The sequence below is a fragment of the Marmota flaviventris genome, chromosome 11, assembly GCF_047511675.1.
Source record: "Marmota flaviventris isolate mMarFla1 chromosome 11, mMarFla1.hap1, whole genome shotgun sequence".
NCBI classification, from domain to species: Eukaryota; Metazoa; Chordata; class Mammalia; order Rodentia; family Sciuridae; genus Marmota; species Marmota flaviventris.
In genome coordinates, this window is record NC_092508.1 from 61,080,044 (window position 1) to 61,096,552 (window position 16,509).

The following is a 16,509-nucleotide window of genomic DNA, read 5'->3' on the forward strand; positions in this document are numbered from 1 at the left end:
CTTTAAAGTTGAGTGTTTTATGGACTTCACTAATCTACATTCCAGAATGATGGGCTACCTGGCAGTAGGGACAGAGGGTGTCTGTTATACTCCAATGTTAGAAAAGCAGTTACAAGAGAGTTCACAGACAGTAATGACATTTCTTGGCAAAAGAAGTAAAATTTCATGAAAAAGTTAAGACACCAAGTAAGGAATCAACTGGCTAGTAGTGCTAGAGCTAAGAGCCAGAGGAGGGACCACCTCGAGCAAACAGGTTGGAGAAGTCAGTCTCTGTGCGTCGGAAGCGGGCATCCCGGTCACTGTTTTCACAGGAGATCAGGTTCTTGGAGGACTGCCTCTCCTTAAAGGCGCTCACAAGACGACTCTTCTCTTCCAGGCTATTGGTCCTCTGCAAGAATCCTAAGGTATAAGAAGCTGGGTCAGAGAAATTAGAAACTACCCAGCCACTCTGGACCAGGTCCCCTCTTCAAGCAGGACTCTCACTTCTGCTAAGAAGAAAAGCTGAGTATCTGTGTTTTATATATAGTAGTTCTGGCATGGCTAGCCTTGAGGCAGGAGGGAGGGCAGGGATGGGGCAATGCCAAGTGCCATCAGTGGCAAAGACCCAGTCATGCAAGAGAGAAAATAGTAAGTGAGGCTCAGGCTTCTCTCTGAACGTGACAGTGAACTCAGAGCTAAGTCAACTGGACAGCTTCCACTCCAGTAACCAGCCTCAGGACGGGGGTGTTGAAGGAAGGGACCCAATCAGACAGGATGTTGCCAGCCTCAGGTTTACAGGCAACCAGAGGAAGGAGAAGAGAGAAGAGGAAGGGAGAGGACTACAGGGGAAGAGGGTGAGATCCAGCAGAGACAAGAGGAGGGGTGAGGACAGCAGAGGGAGGAGGGTGAGAGCAGCAGAGGGAGGAGGGTGAAAGCAGCAGAGGGAGGAGGAGCGGGAAGGACAGCAGAAGGAGGAGGGTGAGGACATCAGAGGGAGGAGGAGGAATGAGGACAGCAGAGGGAGGAGGGTGAGATCCTGAGGATCATGGAAGATGCTTTCCTCTGATGCCAGGGAACCCTCACCGGATTGAATATCAGTGTCATTTTTCTGCAGTTCAGCTTTTCCTGTGCTACCCACTCTGTGTTAAAGGTTTTGCAGAAAGATAAGAGCATTTAAAATCTTATGGGCCTTGGCATTTAATTTGTAAGTGTGTACAAGGCACCTGTTGTGGAAGAGCAGTTTGGGATGCATTTAGGGTGGGAACTGATGAAGACTGTAGACAGTCTAGCAGATGACAACTAATGTTGTGATGGAGATAGAAAGCCATCTGAGAACTCCACAGAGAGCTCTGGGCCCAGTGTGGATTCATAGCCCCTCACTTCTTTCCCTAGAGGCAGGAGAATATCTCCCACCTGATGTGGGCAGAGCAAACGATAGCAACAGCAAAGGGGAAACAGGGTTGAGTCAAAAAGGCTCTGCCAACCTGGAGTATGCTTCCCTCAGCTGCCCTCTAGGGCTCCCGCCTACAAGCCCCATCTTTCCCCCAGCATCTCCTATCCCAGTACAGCCTCAGCCTGAGCCCATGAGGCATCACACTGAAAAAAGGGAGAAAGTGCTAAGCTTCTTGGTGACACCAAAGCTGTCTTTGTGGATACTAAGATCCTTGGGGAGTTGCAGACATCACAAGACAGGCTTGGAAGAAAGTCCCAGGAGGTGTAAAGGAAGGCAAGTTAATCTGGGAATTCAGCTTCATTTCCCTAGGAAGAGGATTCAATGGTGATGAGTGGAAGAGGGATGGGGAGTGGAGGCCATGGGGATTAGAATCCTCCCCCACACAAGCCTTTCACTGTTCCTAGCACATTTTAAAGTCATTACTAAGCCTCAAAGAACATCAGAAGTGGGAGATACACTGTAATGGTGCTGCTTATGTGGATATGAAGATGGGAGTTGTATCTTTTCCTTCTTCTATTGTACTTTCTTCCTCTTCTAAATCCCCAGTATCCAGATGCAGGTGCCAGCACTCATTTTCTGGGAGGATGCAGGGTCACTTAGTTCTTGAACCCTGACACTGCTTTCCTTGTCCCAGAAAATGACCTTGGAATTTGCAAGAGTAGAGAGACCATATGCCAATGCGGGTGAGGTCCTGTCCAGCTGAAACCCACTCTGCACTCTCAGATCTCTATTGGTCTTTTGACTTACTCCTGGGAAGGCTTAAGTATCCTCATCTCGAAACTCCTTTGGAAACCAGTGACTGGGAGCAGGGCCACAATTTAGGCTTTTGGATACTGTCTCCAAAGAAGGCTTTCATATGGGCTCATCCAGAGATGTCCTGATGGGGCTGAGTGATGACAATTATGACATAACTTTAAACCTGTTTCCTATTCCTGGACTACACATCTAGGAACCCAAATTTTCTCTAGATTGCATAATTATCTTGTGAAGAGCACACTTACACTGAATTATGATTTGTGTGAAAAACCATTAATAAGCTAATGTAAACTTTTAATGTAGACTGTCCTTTCTTTCACTTTAAGAAGGCATTGTCTTTCTAAAATACTGGGATCCTCAAAAAGGTAAATGCAGGTTTCTCTAGGCCCAAGAGGTCCTGGGAGATCACTGAGATGAAGGGTGATAGGGAGGTGGGGGCTTTGACAACTTCCCTGGCTAGTAAGGAGTCTTGGGAGCAGGGTCCCTGAGACTGGGACAGGCTATCCCCCCTCTCAACTCTGCACTCCATGTGTGGATAATTGTCATGGAACTCTACATTCTGAGAGCAAATAGGAAAGCCAAGGACAGCCAGGGAGCAGTTGTGTTTCTGCAGGTCATAGCTGGCTTGCCTTAAAGGGAAAAGAGTGAGGACCTGTAAGGACTCTGTCTTTGGGCTGTGAGCTTGGATGGGGTGGGGTGTTCTTGCTTTTGGTTCCCCACTCCTGCTCCCAACTCTTGAGGAAAGGGGAGGGCAGGGAGCTGTGTGGAACCAGAGAGCACTTGGCTTCCTCCAGTTGTTTCCAAGTGGAGCCCCAAGCTGTGCACAGCATAAGGATTCATGGCCAACAGGCCATGTAGGGGCTTAAGCCCAGAACATTCTCTGCTCACCAAGCTGTTGGCATAGAATTACTTTTGCTTAGAGGAAGGGGCTCTTCTGACTTTTTTATGGGCTAACAGCACACTGCCAGATCTCCTCCCACTTCTTTTCAAGAGAAACCAGAAACACAGAATACTTGAGGTCTCTCTATTTTTAAAAGTTGGGGACTAATACATAATTAAACACACTGTGTGGACTAAATAAAATGGCTCAGGGGCTATAATTGGCAGCAAGTTTGGGATCTCTGTATAAAATAATGATGGAAGCCCAAGGACACACTGGAAATTTAGCAGAACCCAGGGCCAGAACTCAGGGATCCCCGAGACTCATTTTATTTAGGTCACACCACCAGGCCTGGAGCCACTTTCCAATTATTGGCAAGACCCTGGGTTACTTCTGATTACTCTCCCATGGGGATTCTGCTTCCAGAGCTAAGGGCACTATCAGTAGCACCCAGAACCTTCCTTACAGCTTCATTCCCAGGTTAAGGGGAAGGAGGACAAGAGAGTAGGCGGGGGGGGGGGGGGGGGGGCTGAATCTTAGCCAGGACTGAGGGTGTAATGGAGGTCACCCAGGGTAATGGGTAGAGAAGAAAATGGGATGAGGGCCACTAGTACCTCTGCTGTCTAAAGGTGAAAAGTCAAACTAATCTTAGTATCAGATTAAGAGGGCACCCTCTGGTATATGAAGGTCTGGGATGAAGGAAATGTGTGGGGACAGGGTAGGAGGTGGGAGACAATAGAGGGTGCTGTGGATCCAGAGCTGATGACTACACTCTGGGGCTGGGGATATGGCTCAGTGCTAGAGAGCTAGCCTAGCAGGTACAAGGCCCTAGGGGTGTGTGTTTTGGGGGCAGCAGGGAGACTGCATTCTGCTTCCACTAGATTAAAAAAGAAAACCAGAGTTTATTTACTGAATGAAAAATAAATTGACCTGGTGCTCTCCCACCCCCCAATCAAACCTAAAGGGGAGTCTTCTAACCTGTGGTCCCCAAAAGCACAGCATTTTAGCAGACGGTAATTTCCTCTCAAGAGACTATTCTGTCTTCTTGCCTACTGACACTCAGATTGCAAGTTTCCAGAAATTAGTGTGAGGGTGGGGTGTGGGGTGGGGTAAGAAACAGGTAAGAAACTCTCTGAGGATGGTAGCCCTCAAATGCTCAAGAGAACTCTTCCTCATGGCACTGGCTGGCATCAGGGAAGGGGAAGTTAATGATAACTTAGGGTCCCCTATTCCTAGACTCAAGGAAGCTTAACTCTATCCAGCCCCTTTACTCTTTCAGGAAATAAGGTATGTCCCCAGAAGGGAGCTTAGAGCTTTTCTTCCCCCCCCCCCCCACCACGACCCGACCAGTAGCGGAAGCAGGGAGTGGGGGTGGGGGCGGTGAGGGCTGCCCTTCTAGTCCCAGCAAGCCCACCAGAACCACAGGAAAGGCAGCCTTCACCCCGAGCCTACCCCTATCCAGTCCTCGGCCGCCCTAGAGGCCCAGGCTTGCTCGGTTCTGCTTGCCCAGCTGCATGACAATGACGGCTGCAGAAGGCAAGCGTCACCGCCACCGAAGGGACCTGGAGTGAAACGCGCCATTAAGCTTAGAACCGCGGCGTGATGGGGTATGGCTGGAGAGGAGGGGACTATTAATAGAACAAAGCGCTGGACCCTTGCCTGCCCCAAGGCGGAGACGCTGCCCTGGCTTCGCCCACCAGCCTCGCGCGCTAGGTAGTGGGCCAACCCCCAGGCAGCCCTGAAGCAGGGCTGGATTTTTCCCGGAAAATGACTGGGTCTAGGAATTGAGCTCCCCGTCTACCCCTTAAATGTTGGGCCCCGGGATCTAGGGGACAAGCCCCAGAAACGCAGAGAGGAGAGCGGCGCGGCCAAGCGGGGAAGGATAGCGGTTTTAAAAAGCTGCTAAATAACCCCTCTGTGTTCTCCTAACTGCCACCCCGTTCAGAACCGGGTGCCCAGGGAAGCCGGGAAGATCAGGTCCAGAGAGCACCTACTCGCCCACTGGCTCCTGGGGCCTGATGGAGCTGGCGAGCCGCGAGCCTGCTCTGCCGCTATCTTCGGCGCGCAGCAGCTGACGAATGGCTCTTTAATAAGCCCCTCGTTAATCTTCCCCGGCCTCTCCACCCCCTGCCCGGGGACATCCGTATTTTCTAGCCCGATAAGGCTGGAGAATTTTAGACGGTGAAATGTAGCAAGGAAACCAAGTCCTCATTGTTCAGCCGGAGCCGCTCAGCTGTGTCCCTTCGAACAAATCTCCCTTTTTCCCTTAAAGAAAAAAAAATTACATCCCTTGGGCGTTTTCATTTCAGACCCCCACTCTCCAGAGAGCAGTTCTTTTTCCTCTCCAGCTTCTGGATCTATTTTGTCAGACAACACCCTCTTCTCCCTGCCTGTGGGCTCTTGTCCTCTCCGGTCCCTTCCTTCCTCGCCTTCAAGGATATGCCCTGCAAACACTCGAGCCTGCGCTTCTGGCACCTCCGCTAGGGAGGCCACCGAGAGCTGCAAGCAATCCTTTCCCTTAGCCTCCGAGCCCCAAAGAACGAAATAATCCATTATGACATCTCTGGGCACGAACTTCAAGTTGGAAATGCCACCTTCAATGCTCCCAGGCCCTGGGGTGATTGGTGAAGGGGGACGGGCAATGATAACGGGGAGGGGTACTTTTCAGCGGCAGCTTTAGGCACATGCTGCGCCCTTTGGTCTGCTCTCCAAGAAAGCCGGGTCAGTTCACCTTTTCTAGAAGACCTTCCAGACTCTTGGGCATAGTGCACCCACCCGGCGGGCGAGCCCGGCGCAGGGCGCAGGGCTGGGAGAGCGAGGTTGCCGCGTGGGGGCGCTGTGTTCCGTTTTCCTCGTCTACTCCTGGGCTCTCAGCGTTCCTTCTAGCTGGTCTCCAGGAGCAAGAACCCCAAAGGAAAAGGCCCCTCGGTTTGGGTCAGGGGAGGGAAAAGGAGGGCCAGGACCTCGAAAAGAGTGTCCTCACTGGATGTCGGGGCTGTAATTACATTAGATAAGGAGACCTAGGGGTCGGGATCCCCTCCGCGTGCATCTGATTCTTCCAAACCTACAAAGCCCGCGCGCCAAGCTCCCCGCCGGTTCTGCCAAGCTTCCGCCGGCCCTTTCGCTTACCGCAGATCTTCAGTCCCAGTTTTCTGGTGCATCCATGGGCCACGCCGCACCACGTGTCGTAGGCTAGGACAAGAGAGAGCAACAGGGGTGTGATTAGGCAGGCTTGGACCGCCAGAACCTGGGTAGAGAGCAAAGTTTTTTCGCGGGGGGAGGGGAAGGTCTTCAACGTCCTGGTTAAAAGCTCTTTTCTGAAAGGTACTAGAAACCAGATCTGTGGGCATGCCCTCCAGAATCCTAATCACACTCTCTTCCTCTTCTTGGCTTCAGATACACAATAGTGTCTCTGAAAGGCGGGGTTCGAGGATCCCCAAGAGATCCACACCCGACAGCCGCCAAGATTGGGTCGGATGGGGTGAAGGCTGACCCCCCATGTGCAAAGTGCCAGACCCCACCTCTCGAGTTGCCCAGCACCCAAAGGCCTAGTCCTCTGGTCTCGGCCCGCAGACGACTACATCAGCACAGAAAGGGAACACAGAAGCATCTGGGACCGAAACATCTCATAATTTCTTGGCGGGTCTCCAGCCGAGTGGCAGCTTAAAATAAACTGGCATGAAATGGGGTCGCGGAAGAGTTCAGGAATTAATTGGGTGAAAAATAGTATTTGACTAGATGATCGGGCCCGCATGGCTGCTCTTCAGTCAGACTGGGGAGTCAGGAAGACAATAATGCGCCTCGGGTCTTCATCCTAGTCCTTCCCACCCCCGACCCTCATTAATACCCTACCCTCGGACACCTAGGCTCTGGAGCAAGCGAAGGCTAACGGAATCAGGTACCCTTCCTCTGGGTCTGAACCGCCAACCAAGAGGATCACGGATTTTCCCTCTTCGCTAAGCGGTTCTCAAACCCCTCTGGGTCAATTTCCATCAAGGAATAAAAAGGCCAGTGCGATGGGGCCAACGCGAAATTCCCTCTGATTCCTCAAAGCAAGGCGCCTCCAATCACTCCCATCCCCCAGCCTACCCCAGCCCGAGCCCCAGCCTCCAGCCAGCGCGAGTGTTGGCTGCGATAAGCAGAGTGACATCCATTAAAATCGAGGCACAACACAGACCTAGTGGGGAGAAGAAATGGCCTGATGTCCGTCCGGGAGACAACGTGTCACGGATGAAATTCCACTTACAGGAGATCGGTTGCAAAGCAAAACCCTAATAATAATATGCGCGAGGCATAAAGAACTATTTCCACCCCATAAAGTGCCTTCATTTTAAACATCATTTCATCTTAACCTTAAAACAATCCTATGACACAGGCAGGTAGAGTGTTGATCTAAGACTCATTTGACAAAGAAAAACATTGCAGCTCAGAGAGGGTTAGTGAGTTTTCCAAGGTCATTACACCAGAGGAGGTTGGATTTCAAATACATTGTTGCCTTTCAGAATTGAAAGCAAAATAGGTGGAGAGGGAAAGCAGGAGCTAGAGAGCCCCTTTGCTGTAGCAGAAGTGGGGAAGACCAAGTGCTTGAGGACAAGGAGGGTTCCAGGCCTGGCCAGGGGTTGCTGGAGTGAGAGGGTAAGACAGGTTGCACAGGTGGAGAGAGGACACCTCCCAGGAGACCTTGAAGGGCCAGAGAAGTGGAGCCAGCTGGGTGCCAGGGTGTGTCTGAAAGAGGATGAAAGTGGAGTGTGCCTGCCAGAACAGCCTAGGATTCTGACACAGCTAGATTATAAGTAGGGAAGATTACTGGGACAGGAGCTTTTTGCTCTTCCTAGGCAGCGTCTTTGGCTCTCTTGCCTCCACTACAGTGGCTTTCAGGGATGCCAGGCCATATGTGGACTCAGGCCATCATTTCTGCTGGGTCGTGCACCAGGAGCTGGGTGCAGTGACCATCTGATGGGAAGTAGGGGCAGGGACATGGGGGTGGATGAATTCAAGGGCTTCCTTAACCTGCTGGATAGAAAGGGGGGAAGGGGGAAGACCAATAAAGACATCTATCAAGGCCAAAGCAACAGACAAAAGGCCCTGAGCATCGCCTTCCTCTGGGCCTGCTTTGGTCAGCTCTGCTATCTCTGCCTGGCTCACGTGCCATCAGGGCTGGCGGTTCTCCCAAGCCCCTCTTTATTGTGTGGGTAATTGTAGCCTGCCTGGGTGGTGGGAAGAGGAAACTGGAACATCGCCTGAGGACTCAAAACAAGGCCTCCAGCCCAGGAGCCAGAGTGAGTGCCAAAGGGTCCTTGGAGAGGGTCTTTGCTTTCCCAATAACACCTCCCATCTTTCTTGAGGACAATTATTTTCTCAAGCTTATAGAAAGTGCCATTAAAGCTCAGCAATAAGTACTCCTAACCACATTGTCCTCCCTGAGCCTCTTCTGAATAGAAATTCTGGGGGTGATTCTGGGGTGTCTGAAGCTGAAAAATTTGGGAGGGTGGGTGGGATGAGGAGACACTTCACTCTAATTTGGAAAAAGATAAACAACCCCTCATTCCCATGCCTTCACAGAGAGGAAGAAAATCTGAATTACAGAAAGATTCTGCAAATGTTTGAGGAACTGGTAGGATTTAGGAAAGGAACACATAAATCCCACTCCTTTTAATCTGTTCCCCTTTTCTTCCCTTTTCTAACATTTGTCACCTGCTGACAAATTATGTCCCCTGGGAGAAAGGAGAGAGGTGTTCTCGGTTCCCACCCTGGAAAACCTTTTTGCTTCCTCCATTTCCGCACCTCTTGCCACTCAGAATGTTGCTCAACATCCGCCCCCCCACCCTTTTTTGTCTCAGAGATGTAATTAAGTGTAGGAAATGTCGAGGCTCAGTCTCAAAACAGTTTTATGCACCTTTCCCGCCCCTGGCTTCTCCCTCACTGTCAATAGCTCGACGCAAATTTGGAGCAATTAGGGACCCTGAGTTTTCTAAAAGCTGCAATTAACGTCGAAATTTCCGCTGATTATAGACTTTGAGCACAGCGTAGGGGGAAAGGAGGAGGAGGAGGTCAGATCTTAGCTTAACGAAAGCCAGAGACAGAAAACTCTATTCCCAATAGGACGCTGGCTCCTCACACTGCCCTCTGCTCTGACCCTTGTAGTCCCACCAAGCAAAGAAGCCACACCACACAACAAAAACAGCACTCTCCTGAGCGCCCCTAGCCCAATGAGAAGCCCCTAACAATCGCCGCCGCTAGAACCCTGAGGGGTTTTCGCTCTTGGATGCTCTGGGGGTAACCTAGCTTCCCTGACAGTCAAATGACCTCTGGCAGGAACCTGGGCCAGAGCCCCATTTATTTCCCAGCCTCCATCATCTCCGAGCTCCCCTTTCCCTTTCCGCCAGCGCAGTCTGCCGACGTCCCAGCGCCCCCCATCTTCCCTGCAGTCCATTTGATAGGAAATTGGGGCAGGACCTACTTGTGGGGCGCAGGTTGGTGGTATTGGGATCCGCTCCTGCATTTGAGGAGGTTGAGGACGAAGAAGGAGTCGAAGACGCCATAAGCTCTACTGTCCGGGGTCCTCGGTGTGCTGGGCGCGAGAACAGGCTGCAAAGACAAGCGAAAGCTGTGTGGCGAGGGCTTTTGGAGTCCTGCGTACCGGAGGCGACAGAGAGGCCAGAGTGGGGTGTGTGTGCGTGTGCAGACACTCCCCTTGAAGTCTTGGTGCGGGAGGGAGCGGGGGAGGAAAGGCAGCGAGCTGGCTGGTCAGGGTGAGCGGTTGGTGAGGGGCGGAGGACAAGTGAGCGCTAGCTCAGGGACTCCGGCGCAGGCAACGCAGCCCTGGGCGGCTCTCCAGTCTGGCTGCGCAGCCGGGCGACCTGGAGTGCAGCTCAGAGACAAGGGGGGACCAAGGCCAGTACAGGACGCGGGGGTGTGAGGGACTGGGCTAGGAGCACAAGGGAGCGCTCAGTGAAAGATTTTTCAGTCAAGCCGCGACAAGCCCCATTGGGCTCTCGGCAGCCGACTTGCTGGAAGGCGGGGGGTGGGGAGGCACGGGGCGGGCACGTCTGGTTCGGTGTCTGGTTCCCGTTGTTGTGTCTGGCTAATTCCCTGGAAAGAAGGAGAGGCTAACTGCTCCGGAGACCCGGGACTTTGGTGAGATAAGGTGAGAGGAAAACAATGTTCACATCTTGACGTTTCTCCCTCGGACGTGACCGGGTGAGAAACAGAGTCACCTTGCACTCCAATCATCCAGAAAGCAGCGGGTCGGAACCTCGCTTGCTCGTCTGTTTCTTGTTCTACTCGGTTTTGAGCCATCTTGAAGCCTAGGGCGAGGCTCTGTCCCAGTTTCTGTGCATCTCCGCTACCTAACCCCCCAGAGTTCGCCGTACAGAACCCGAGAGGGTGGGGGAAACGAACGTCACCCGGGAAACGAACTTGCGCCTAAAGCGCAAGAGGCGACGGACAAAGATCAGTACCTGGCGTCCCCGCCCGGTGCTCCGCGCCGGCACGATGGTGTCCAAAGGCTCCGGGACCGAGAGAATGCGGGCTGATCTGGATAGATCAAAGATCCCCGAGAGAAGAGCCCATCAACTACTGTCTCCACACCCTTTTTTTCCTGCCCTACACAGCCCCGCGCGCGCGCGCTTTCACAGCAACGCGGGCGCAGGTGGAACGCTGCTGCTGGGGAAGTAACAGGTTATTGCTTCTAGGCGCACCTTCCGTTGTTGCTATCTAGGCGCCCTTTGAAAAGACGGGCGCTCGCAGTCTGAAGGCACAAGGGAAAATCGCTCTCCTTCTACTTCAGCGCGAACCTAAGCCTCTGTGCCACCTTGGGGCACAAAACGGCGGGATAGGAAGAGTGCGCAAGGCAGAAGTCCTTGCGCCTCGCACTAGCGGAGAACACGGACTGGAGTGGATGGGAAGCACTCGGCTCTGGAAGGTGGGTGGGTGGTGGGCGCAGTGGGTAGAGGTTGACGAGAAGCTGAGGGCCGAGAGAACCCAGCTGAACAGCGGAAGCTGGGCACTGGGAAGTCTCAGTGGTTGCGCGTTTACCCACCTGGGCTCCAGCGACTGCTAGCCGGACACTCCCGCTGTTCCTCTGCGCAGCGTGTAACGATCCACCAGGCTTCGCTTGGCTCTGCTACAGGCGTATATGTCCGGCGTCACCTCCAGCTGCTAACTCGCCTTCGCTACGCTTGTCCGGCACGCGAGCGCCTGGAGGAGAATAGAGAGACCCGGAGAGGTGGCTGCTTGGCTTCGGGGGAGGCGGGGGCGGAGTGGGGAGGCGGGGACCCGCTCCGCGGGGGAATCACGAGGCTGCTGCTCGCGGGGGCAGCTCGTCGGTGGAGCAGCGGGGCTCCTTTGCAGGTGCCTGACCGCCTCTGGAGCTTTATAGGGCGATTATAAATCCAGCTCACGATTTTGCACCGAGAAAGAAAAAAAGGTCCTATGAGTAATCCAGAACGTACTCAGCACGCTCTATTTTTTGAAATAGGCAGTGAGAGAGGAGGGAAAAGATAATTCCTACGAAGATTTCTTCCTCACTGAGCGTTCCTTCTTTACTCCCTTCCTCCCCCACCCCTTATATCTTAGAAGAGACTAGGGCAGTGGATTTTCCCCAATCTCTTTCCGCGTGATTCCCCCGGATCCGAGGTCCCAAAACGCTTCCTCGAGCGAAATCGCTCTGGGTGGGTGTCCTTACTGGCTCTCTGCTGTGCCAGGTTTTGCTGTAAAGACAGAGATAAAGGGGACCACTCAGACCATGGAGGAGTCTACATCTCATTCCAGTTTCCTAATTCAGCTTGAGGCTTCCCCAAATTACCTCATCTGAGTACAGCTACCTGGTGCCACCGGTAGGAAAAGGGTCCCATTTCCCATTCTGTATACGCTCACTTCCTTGGCGAAGGGAAAAGAAGTCCTCCTGATTGATCATGTCTGAAGGTTAATAACATGCACGAGTGCCGCTCCACACGCTTGGGGAACCCCAGCACAGAGATGGCCTGGGAGGGGTGGGCCGACCTTCCTTGCTATGGCCCATCCCCTCATTCCCTTTCGATTTCACGCGCTTAACAGGTTCTCCCTTTGCAGTATTTAAGCACCTTAATGACTTGGCTACGTAGGGTCAAGTCCCTCACCATAAAAAGGCGTTGACGGTAAAATTCCCACCAGAGGGCGCCAAACGTCCGGAGACAGAGAGTCCCCGCGCTCTTCTGGCCTTTCCTCCCGCGCCTCAACCAACACCTGGAGAGGCGACCAAGCTCTGTAACTCTGCCTCTTCAAACCTTCTCTTAGCCACTCTCCTCGTTAGTTTACTTTCTCCTCTTTCTTATCACTCACTTTCTTTTTCTTTAGGAAAAAAACAAAGTTGATATTTGTCCTTGTCTCGGTGTCACCGTGTATACACTCAGTGATTGCTTTAGTCGTTTTCCCGGTGACTCCCCCTCCACCCCCCTAGTTGAGATGCAGCAGGCAGGGATCATTTATTCGCACGTCTCGGGCTTCGCTGGTTTACCCGAGGCCTGTCCCTTCCTCTGAATATCTTATTTCTTTTCACCACCACAAACTCCCCAAATCTTATAAGTTATTTAAAATTCCATAAGGGAGATAGAAGCTTCCGCCCTGGGAAGATAGAGTTCGATCAACAAGAGGGATTTGCGGAGAAGTTTGAAATAACATCGTTGTTTTTAATATTAAAGAAACTACTGTAGCCTCTTCTTCACCTTACAGTAAAAGCCAGGACATTTTTGAAGGGCACAAAAGCATCGTGAAAGGCACAGCGCGTGGTAACAGCAGTCGCCCGCACTAGTGCACCCAGTTGGGCACCGTACTTATGTAGGGGTGCCTGTTCCGCGTAGGAAACACCCGATAGCTTGTCTGAGCCCCTTGAAATGCGCGGTTTACAGCGAGGTGAACTAGGAATTCCATCCACACCCCCCTTCTCCAGTCTTCCCTAAACGATATGGTTGCACCAATCAGGGAGCCTGGTGCCAGTACTAAATCATTCAAGACGCACTGGGCAGAGGAGGGAGGTGGCAACAAATCCCGGTTCTCCGAGATGTCCACAGTCCTGCCTAGATGCCCGCTCGCCCTCTATCTCTTCGACCTTCTCCGGAGACCTGAAATTCCTTGGAAAGGAAGATTCATTTACTTCACCTTAGCACTAGATTGAGAATTTCTCAAACACTTTCTCCTTCTACCCCAGGATTCAAAACACCCTTAACATTTCAGTCAAGAAAATAATCGTGTTGGAAAAAGAACCTGTAAGACTATTGCAAATTAAAGTCGGCTCTGTCCAGCTTTGAGGACATCTCTTTCTCCCTTATGGTGGGGAGGGAAGGAATGAAGTTTCCTGCTCATTCTTAATCTTAAAAAGTTGAATTGAATATTAGTACTGGGCTGGGTTATAGTTCAACGGTAGAGTGCTTGCCTTGCACATGTGAGGCACTGGGTTCGATCCTCAGTACCACATAAAAATAAATAAATAAAGATATCGTGCCATCTGAAAAAATAAATATTAGTACTTAATTAAATAAACGAATGTCTATTAATGATCTCCAATGTGACAGGCACTAATCTGCTGGAGTTTACGTTGACCTTTCAATTTATATTATCCTTGCACTAATGGAATTGACATTCCAATGAGCCAGGGAGAGTAGTAGACTTAGGAATTCATGACTTTGATTTATTCCCAGTTGTTTTCCACTACAGCTCAGAGCTTGGGCTCAGTAGGAACGATAAGGAATTGAGGGCCCCAAAATCTACCCAGTTCCAATATATCAAGTGTTGAAGTTGGGGTGGGTCCCAGGTGGGTCCCCCTCCCCCACAGGTCTTTCAGCACCGCGGACAGCACCTACCGCTCTGCCCCATAATCCGGCATTTTGTGGGCATTACATGTATAGCCCGCTGGGCTCATCTTTTCCGCCCCCTGCTTTTGGTAGTAATTGCCATGTATATTTTGCCTGGTTGGGGGTTGAGAGAGGTGGAATATTTCGCCCACTTCTCTGGTAAGAATTTGGATTGAGTTGTTTTTGCTATGGTTGTTATTTGGCTCTTGAGAACGTTTAGAACCTTTATTTTTATTTGTGTTTTTCACTGTTCTTTTAATCTTAACACTCCCAAGGGTGACTGCTTAGGATAATGGGGGTGTAAAAAAAAAAAAAAGATATCCTCTCCAGAGACTCGAACCGGGTGGTAACTGGTGGCCCGGAAGGGAGTGGTGTCCGCCCAGCTGTTTCGTTTGCATTTGATCTGAGGTTCAGCACTTTGAAGAAATGGGAAAACGACGCCTAAAGGCAACAAAAGGAGGGGGCGAGGATGCTTTCCCTCCGGTCTCTCTCTCCTGGGCTTTGGGTTTTGTGAACTTGCGGCCTGGCTATTCCATCCTGTTTGCCAAATACAAAATCCCTTTCAACTAGGGTTGGAACTTGGGAACAAGTCTCTCCGCCCACAATGCCCTCCCCACCCCCAGGTTTAAATATATTCCAGCAAAAGAAGAAAGGGACGCCCAAACGGGCTTCCTGGTCCCCTCCCCTTTCTTCTTTCTTTGTGTGTGCATGTGTGTGTGTGTATGTGTGTGGGGGTCCTGTCAAGGTGAATAGATAAAAAAAAAACAATTTTGGAAAATGTACTTAGCATTTTTAATCTCCAGTAAAGGTGATCTAGAGTCAAGTTGTTGGCTCATTTCAGATGGTTCTTTAAAATCTATTTTAAACAGGTAATTTATAACAACAAAAACGCAGTGCTCATCTTTAAATGGGTCTCTCTAGATGAGGACTGGGGAAGTGTTGCTTAACCTCACTTTAGGCTTTTTTTTTTTTTTTTTTAAGTCCGTTTGCTGTTTGTGTACTTCAAAGATAGTTCTCGAATCATTGTGGGCTCTCATTGGAGAGGCATAGCTAAATCCACACTATTATCCCAACAGATCACAAAACCCCCACTCTTGGGAGGCAGGAAAGGGTTAAAAGTTTGGCGTTGGAGGCAGAATTCTAGTCAGAACGCTGGAGAGGACTCTGGATATGCAATGATTTCTCGCAAGGAATAGAACTAAATTCTTCATGGTCCTTGCCCTTTGGTATTTAGAAGGCGAAAATATTTTTACATAATTAATCAAGGAGGACTGGGTGAGTAGTATATGGGTAAATTTCCTTGTGCAAATCTTAAAACGCCCAATTCATGCTATTCCAAACACGAACACAAAGTGACCACCAGGTGGCGATAGATTACAACTTCTGAGCCGGGCCCCACAAGAGAGCTGTTCAAGGAAGCCTGCAGGCCTTTCCACGTCATGTTCATCTCTGCCATTTTTCACAAAGCAGAGCCTTTTGAAATGTTGAGAGATACTCCAAAGGTGACCTGAAACACCCGGGTCCTCTGTACAATTGGCGGAAGAGAAGGGGATGCATGGCATTAATTATTTTCCCACAGCTGCATCCCGAAGCTACCCTGAAGAAGTGAACCATTTGATAGGAGGCAAGAAACTGTTTCATCACAGAACCGGAAACCAAGGGAGTAACAGATCTGGATTTCAATTCTGACAGGGAGCTTTAAAGATATGTCTGTGTTCTATCCTCTCAACAAAAGTTAAGCCAAATCAGTCTTTCCCCAAAAACATGGGGTGTGAGAAGGGATTTCTAACATGAGATTCCTGTAATGAAATGGTGTATGGAATGAAAGACTAGGGATTGTAATATTTTACCCATTACTTTTAGTGCTCTTGAACTCTAAAATAATAGGTGTTTAATCCCCATTTTCAGGTGGTGTTTGGGACTACTTTGTGAGAAGTTTTTGGATGGTTCTGATTTGGTTGTGGATAGTCTATTAACTTAAACTTCTAGTTCAGGACAGGCTGTTACCCTAATTCTGATCGGTTACTCAGGCGCTTAACTGGAACCTAACGGGAGGGGTTTATCACAGCTGCTCAACCCAGTCTGTTTAATGCAAAGAACTTATGTGGCAAAGCTCACTGAAATTTTTGGTAAATTAGTACCATGGGTTTTCCCCCAACACAGCCAGGATCTCATTCTTTTTACCCTCAGTTGCCAGACTCAGGTCCTATTTTCTTTGACCACAGATGAGCCCGGGATCCTTTAGATCCATTTAACCCAAGATCTCAAGCAGTCCGTAAACAAAGGATTAAACGGGAATCATCTTCTCCCTGGAGTTATGGTTATATTATCTCAACTTCATAAGCAGGGATAAGCCATGTAAAATCATCAGAGTATAAGGAGACTTGAAAGTTCTTTTTCCTGGATCAGGACAGAATACTCCTCTCTCTCCCATCCCCTTGAGGTTGGGTTTTGCCACTGAAGTGGAGCTAACTTGCAAACCCATGTGTTTTGGGGGTGATGTGTTATGTATTAATATTATGGCAGTAGTTGATGAATATACTGTCCCATACCAAGAAGGCCAAGAGGAACCAAGGTGGACTCAGGGAAACATGTTGGCATAGGCTGTCCAG

At 50.5% G+C, this 16,509-nt stretch overlaps 1 protein-coding gene across 2 annotated transcripts in view; it reads right to left on the reverse strand.

Annotated features, from left to right (window-relative positions):
• The window catches only part of Gad1 (glutamate decarboxylase 1), a 36,873-nt gene extending 27,251 nt beyond the window's left edge, over positions 1–9,622 (reverse strand). The window contains exons 1-3 of one of the 2 annotated variants that reach the window (XM_027946097.2): positions 9,529–9,622; positions 6,198–6,260; positions 241–399 (exon numbers count right to left, since the gene is read on the reverse strand). In XM_027946097.2, the coding sequence (XP_027801898.1) occupies positions 241–399; positions 6,198–6,260; positions 9,529–9,610 (304 nt within the window). In that variant the 5' untranslated portion in view covers positions 9,611–9,622. The remainder of the gene's footprint in view (positions 1–240; positions 400–6,197; positions 6,261–9,528) is intronic. The other variant, XM_027946098.2, reaches the window with a different exon arrangement.
• Positions 9,623–16,509: the final 6,887 nt, after the last annotated feature.